At 36.6% G+C, this 6,928-nt stretch overlaps 2 protein-coding genes and 1 long non-coding RNA gene across 7 annotated transcripts in view; 2 read left to right on the top strand and 1 right to left on the bottom strand.

Moving 5' to 3' along the window:
- hdgfl2 (HDGF like 2) overlaps nucleotides 1–2,330 on the top strand; it is an 11,492-nt gene extending 9,162 nt beyond the window's left edge. Inside the window, exon 16 of the mRNA XM_024278527.2 lies at nucleotides 1,362–2,330. Coding sequence (XP_024134295.1) covers nucleotides 1,362–1,443 — 82 coding nt within the window. The 3' untranslated portion in view covers nucleotides 1,444–2,330. The remainder of the gene's footprint in view (nucleotides 1–1,361) is intronic.
- On the bottom strand, nucleotides 1,343–4,990 carry LOC118598641. The gene is made up of 2 exons (XR_004947703.1): nucleotides 4,859–4,990; nucleotides 1,343–2,573 (listed from the first exon to the last, which is right to left on the bottom strand). It is a non-coding gene; the product is annotated as an uncharacterized LOC118598641 (long non-coding RNA).
- The window catches only part of ap3d1 (adaptor related protein complex 3 subunit delta 1), a 39,513-nt gene continuing 37,483 nt past the window's right edge, over nucleotides 4,899–6,928 (top strand). For all 5 annotated transcript variants that reach the window (XM_036211429.1, XM_036211431.1, XM_036211430.1 and 2 more), the window contains exon 1: nucleotides 4,899–5,243. In XM_036211429.1, coding sequence (XP_036067322.1) covers nucleotides 5,148–5,243 — 96 coding nt within the window. In that variant the 5' untranslated portion in view covers nucleotides 4,899–5,147. The remainder of the gene's footprint in view (nucleotides 5,244–6,928) is intronic.

Below are 6,928 nucleotides of genomic sequence, written 5' to 3'. Positions count from 1 at the left end.
AAGATATATATATATATTTAATAAGAAATAGGGCTGTGAACATTAACCTGTTAACGCATGCGATTAATCAAAAAGAATTAATGCGTTAATATATATTAATGCAAATCAATCGAAGAAACAGTCCTTCACTTTAATTCGGCATGCGATAAAACATATCATCGGGTATTAAACTGCTTATCTTATGGTCAATTTTAAAAGAAAGAAATCTTCAATCAGTTTTAATATTTTATTCTTGCTATTTTTGTGGTTTAGATCACTTTTTTTTTTCAAAAAGCGGACTATTTGATCCCTGTTCCGGTGCCATATTGTACAAATTCATTTTACCTGATAAAACATTGCGATTAATCGTGATTAATCAAAACAAAAAGTGCGATTAATCTGATTTTATTTTTTTTTGTAATCGATTTACAGCATAATTAAAAATAAGTGTTCTAACTGTAGAGTTTTGTGTGTGATTTCACATTGTGATTATTATAATAAGCGGTCGGCAAACACAGTAACTTTAAAAAAATAAAATAAATTTAGCGATTAATCGCAATTAATTTTTTCCAGGCTTGCGATTAATTAGTTAATTTTTTTATCGATTTTTGGCCCTAATAAGAAATAATCTGCTGGAGAGCATCCATTCCACAACATGCGACACTGGCACGTTAGAGCTCGAAAGCGACACAGGCGCACGAGCGAGTGACGAGAAGAAAGACGGCAAGTCGTGCACCAGAGTCTAAAAGAACAACTTCCACAGTTTGGGAGAACTTTCCAAGTAAATGAAAAGAATCAACAAAAATCTAGATGAGGCTGTTTGTAAGTTATGCATTAAAAGGTGACCGCGAGAAATGGAGACACTTGTAATTTAAGAACACATTTTTGACTAATAAACAACTTACTTTGAAATTAAAAATAGTTAATACAACCATTTCATGGTGTTATTGTTTTATAATTGTGTTTCCTGCGGTGGAGGAAAACACAGCTGTTTGGTAATGCCACTTACGAAGTTCTTCATCAGTCAGGGTAAAATGTGGAGGAATATTAACAGAATTCAAATTTATTGGCCGTATATGTTACCAGAGTTTGATGTTCTACTGGTGTTATTACTTGGTGATATTATTAATATTAATAAATTTGCGTTGCATTGAAGTTTACAGTTTTTTGTTGATTCTGATCTCCTGTTCTAAATAAAGGGATACATGATGATTAAATGCATATTATTTAAATGTTATGTCCAGTAAAAAGCAACCATTCTGACATATTTAGGTTAGTAACTATTATGGTTTGATCTGTAAATCGTTGATCTGGATTTGTGAATTCCTTCGCCGCCTGAGTAACGATCCACAGCTCAAAGGTGTTTTTTTTTTTTTTTGCAGGCACAGCCCGGACAGCCCAGCTGAACAACAGACAGGCCCCTACGAGGAAGCTGCTGCAGAGCAGCCCGCGATAGAAAGCTAAAGGACTCTGTGCCCCCCCACATGCAGCGGACCAAGTGCTAAATGATGGCGGCCTCATCTTGACGTCAGACCCCTCCCACCAACCCCAAAACACTGCAGAACACACCATTTGTTACATCAGCGTAGACGTTTTTGGCATTTTGTGGTACAGCGAAACCAAAAAGCTTCTAAACTCACGCCGTTTCTTCTGTTGTTCCTCAACAGCTTTTGTACAGCATGCTAGGAAGCCCCTTTTTTATTTCTGACGTGTACTTCTTCTGCACAACACTGACCCGGATCCTCACCCGCAGCCTCCGATCCCGTAAAAGATAAACCGTTATGTTGATATTTCACGCCACGAGTACGTTAATGATCTTTTTAACCTTTCCCGGACTCGAAGGTGGTATGAGATGAAACTTGAGTTCAAACGGAAAAAAGAAACAAGATTTTTGTGTTGATCAGCTGCTCGGAGGATTTTCTTACATCACTTTGCTTCATTTTATAAAGCCTGCCAAACATCACGAAGGCCTCCTGTCTGTCTGTATGGAAATGTAAGAGTGATGAAGTCATATTTGTGAGTTTGATTTTTTTTAAAGGTAAATATATTTTTTAAATTATCTAGTCTAGATCATGGTAACACAACATTACGTATAACGACAAACGTTTCCATCTGTGATCCACTTGATCTTCTGTAGGATTCAAGTTCTGTCTGAGGCGAGGATCCATGCGGATCCAACACCAGAACTTTTGGCTTTCAGTAACCGAGAGGCAGAACGGACTGAAAACGGCCTGTTGAGCTCATTCTGACATCCTTCTGTCCTGTGAATAAAACGTGTCTTTTTAGTGCTATGTAAAGTGGTAAAGCATTTCTATCACTTAGCTGAGACTTGAATAAAGATCCTATCCTGACTTTGTTTGCCTCTATCTTTTAACTTCTTAAGGTTTCAGCCTCTCCTGCTCTTTTTTTATTTCACATTTCCTAACAAAACCTCAGATAGCCTCCAAAGCTGCTTCTCCGCAGTCACAGCAGCCAGTTGTGGGTGTGAAACGGGTCTTTACCTCCCTTATATTTCTCTGGATCTGCCATTAAATCAGGGATCAGTTTTAATGGATCCTCTTCAGTCTGACAGAATGATCCATCTGGGGAAAAAACTGGAAAAAAAAAAAAATCTTTCTTGAAATTGGGATGTTTGTAATGATAATCATTAACAACCAAAACAAAGTTAGCCTGGAAACCAATCTCCAAAATACAACATATTGCACAGGCAGGCATTAAGAACATTTATATTTTCACAATAATAAATAACTGAGTCAAGATATTAATAAAATTGGAGCAGGAGAAACAAACTATTGAAGTATAAACAGAATTAAATATTTATTTGCTAAAGATTTTCAGCAAATTAATTCTGACGTATTAGGGAAAAATGGGCCGTTTTAGGTTATTTTTGTTTGTACTCTGATTACTTGAGAGATTCATCTTGAGGCTGGAAACCAGAATCATAAATACAGCGTAATGATCTACAGTATTTGATTAAATAAAATAGGACATTGATAGAATAGAAAGCATTTTAAAACTTGCTTTATTCTAAAACTGAGTTTTAAAAAATAGGGATAAAAAGGAGCAGTAGAATACAGGCCTAAGAAATACAAACATCTGGTTTCATAAAAAGTGAAAAAATCAAATCTAACCTGTTGAGTAAAATTCTGGGCAGTCTTCTTTTTTGTGGTCAGATTACTTCATCTTGGGACTTTTTATACTAATATCAAACCAATTTAAAAAGGAGCAGAAAAGTAGAAAGTAATATTACATTTTTAGATTTTCTCAAGTTTTCTAACAGATTAAATCTGACTTGTTAGTAAAGAAGTATGAGGGCTTTTAGTTTTTTTCTTGTCATATCACTTCATAAAGATTCATCTTTGCATTACTTCAATTGTTTTTTAAAGAAAAAATATTTTCATGTCCATAAAACAACAATAAAAAGAGTTTTACACAAGTTCTTTAATCATAGGTTAATTGGTTTCTCTAAATTGCCGTGAATAAGAGTGTTTATGCGTTTGTGGTTGAGGCTCTGCGGCATAAGATAGCACAAGGGTTAAAAGGAAAGCAACACAATAAATAATAATAAAAAAATAATAAAAAAAAGATCAGGGGTGTCAAACTCAACTGCACAGGGGCCAAAATCAAAAAACACACTTTAGGTCGCGGGCCGAACAGGTTAAACGTTTATTGAACACTCTAAAACAGCTTTAAAACATTAAAATTGTAACTTTATAACATAATTATGAACTAGATACATAGCATTATTCGTGTGAATGCTGTAAGGTGAATTTGGCCGGTGAAGATTCTACTGCTGATAGCAGAAGATGCTGAAATTGATAGCCAGCTAAAATGCTAGCTAAATGTCGAATTAACCTAAAAAAGAAAAAAAGCCAAAACATCTAGCATGCAGCTGAAAAAATGGCTAAACTTCAAAATATCCTAAAGAACAAACAAACAAAAAAGTCTAAATTAGCCAAAACAGCTATCATGTTGCTGAAATATTAGCTAAACTCCAAAATAGCCTAAAACATCTTGTTAAATTCTAAAATAGTCCAAAAAGCTAGCAGAATGCCAATTTTCAAACTTAAAAACCGTAACTTTTTAACATAATTATGAATAATAAAAAGGCAGGAATCTTATTCAAGAATAAATCAACTTAAACCTTAAATAACTTTCAATATTTTACACAAAAATATATTTTGTCAAAATTATACAAGTTAGAAATGAGTGGAAGATAACATTGAACCATTAATAACATTAAAATAAAATGATCTGGAGGGCCGGATCCGGCCCCCGGGCCAACTGACTTTGACACGAAATTTACATCAAAGCAGAATTCAGTTAAAACAAAACAAATATTCGCAAGTTTGAAACATATTTCTAAATGTGGGAATTAAACAACACAATTAATTACTTATATTTTGTAGTAATTCTCAAGTTTTTGAAGCTGATTTAAGATTTGGTTTCTATAATTGATAGTTTAATATGTCGACTCATTGAATTGAAACCATAGACTGTATATAAGAATTATTATTTTTACAGTCTATGATTGAAACACACCTGTCCTTTGTTTTTGCATTGAATTTTGGCAATGAGAACATCATAAATTCTTTTACGCATTTTCATTTATTTTTAATATACTTCTAATGTGCTTTATGCATTTATTCTAAGTTAATTTGATCAATTAAATCTTTAGATTGTATTTTAAAGGAACTGAAAATTTTATTGGATGGATCTCTGTTATACAGACCATTTTTTAAAAATAAAAATATAATAATAAATGCATATTCTATTAAAATGATTGGAATTAAATAAATGTACAAAGAACTCTTGATATAAAGTGTAAAAGTCTTGACGTTTTTTTGGAGTTCACGTGCGGCCTGAGTGAACACTGGACCTTTAATTCCTCTCATCCCCACATGAGAATCTCGCTTCAGCCTCCAGTCAGCTGACTCCGGACGCCATTTTGTCAGCCATTTCCTTCACTGATCCATTGCCAGCGTCTCTGCTCCGCTCGGGACGCCCGTCTGGCCTCAGCAGCTTCTCCCGGCCGGGTTCGCTCAACGGCACGGGACCCAGCTCACACGGTACCCGGGTGGACGAGAAGCGGCCCAGCGGGTCCGTCCGCCTCCCCCTAGACCTCCGCAGTAGCAGCTGGCCCCGCGGGACGCGCGTCCGAGTCAGTCATGGCTCTGAAGATTGTCAAAGGGAGCATCGATCGGATGTTCGATAAAAACCTCCAGGATTTAGTACGTGGCATTCGGAACCACAAGGACGACGAGGTAAAACAGGAGCTCACACTGTTGCCAAAACACATCCAAACGTCACCGCTTACGTGGTCCTGGAGCCGGTTCGGGTTGACATCACCGTTATATTGTGACTAGCTAACAAACGGTAACAGCTACGGCTGGGTAAGTTAGCTGGTTCGGTCCAGTCGCCAGCGGACAGCTCTGCAGCCGAACCCACTGCTGACGCGTCTTTCACGACCGTCAACCGAACTCCAGATGACTCACTTGACTGAGACAGTTCGGTGTCAGCGGGTCGAGCTGGGTCGGAACCTAAGCTAGTCATTAAAAAGAAGAAGCAAAGACCAGGAAACTGGAAAAACCACAAGATTTCCCTCCAAAATAGTGTCAAATTTGTTTTAAATAAAGTTTTTTTAAATAATCTTTATTGATTTTTTTTAGTAACACAAACAAACTAAAAACACAAAAAATGAGAAAGAAAATACAAATAAGAAGAAACTGCCATATTTTTTTTTTACATTCAAATGATCTTTAAATGTATTAAATTATTTAAACTTTTAATAAATATTTTTATAAATGTGTCAGAGGCAAGGTAAAGGTGTAGGGAGCTTTTATGAATGAACATTTCAAAATAAAACATGATAACATCAAACATAAAAATAATGTAGGAAAGTGTGTTTGTTTTTATTGAAACCACTGAAAAAATATACAAAAATAGTCAAATGAAGATTTAAAATAAATCCAACAATTAAAAATGATATTTTTTGCACCTATTCTAACACAAATCTGCTCATCTTCACATAGATTTCACAGTTATGTACAAAACTACTACAAATATTGATCAAAACTGTATTTTTTATTATGTTGCTATCATGAAAAGTGGATATAAATGTCTTATCAATGTCTTATAAATAAATAACCCTCTAAGTAACCCTTCAGATCATATATGTTCATGTTTAACGTGAGCCGGTGACATTTGAGCTGCATCCCTGCAGCACCAAATTTCCCGAGCTGGGACATTTTTTATTTATTTTTTTGTTCCTGTTACTGCTCTTTACATCAGCCTCCCTGCAGTTTAGTTTAGGGATGCTGGAAAACTACTTTGTCAGGATGGAGGGAGCTTTGGAATGAAAGCGTTTCTGTTCACACCTGCCGCAGGGTGGAAGCCAGGTGTGAAATATTGAGGGAACGTGTGTAATCCTCAGGATAACTTTTGGTTTTTATTATTAAGTTTTCCAGCCCATTTTCATTGAAAGGTTTGGGAGGACCTGAGCTCTTGATTCGGTGTATAGTTCTGTGCTGTGCGTCAGGGGTAACCCAACCTAAGCTGCTTAGATGAGCCGATGGTTGCCCGGTCAACAGTGGACACTTTGCTAAAATATTAATACCCTCCTCTTTACCTCTTTTTCGCAGCCGGCCCACATTTTCCCGTGTTTGTTTTTCACATTTGGGTCTCATTCCTTCGCCTCTCGCACCGTTTTGGAGCAGAAGCGTTGGAATACGTGCAGCACAATCCAAAGGAACTTTTAGTTTGCAAGTATTAGGAGATGTTAAATCATGAAGTAGCTGTGCGGCGCACACGCTCCACCCTCGAGTGGAGGATTAATTCACTCCTCAACAGGTCTGGTGAATAAAACGTGGAGAATGGATGACTTTGCTGAATCCTCTCCTGCCTCCTTTAAGCAGACCAGTAGGGCTCTGCCCCCCCCCCCCCCCCCCCC

The sequence above is a fragment of the Oryzias melastigma genome, linkage group LG4 (genome assembly GCF_002922805.2).
Source record: "Oryzias melastigma strain HK-1 linkage group LG4, ASM292280v2, whole genome shotgun sequence".
NCBI classification, from domain to species: domain Eukaryota; kingdom Metazoa; phylum Chordata; class Actinopteri; order Beloniformes; family Adrianichthyidae; genus Oryzias; species Oryzias melastigma.
Note: the sequence above shows the minus strand (reverse complement) of the source record. Positions and strands in the feature narration are given on the sequence as shown.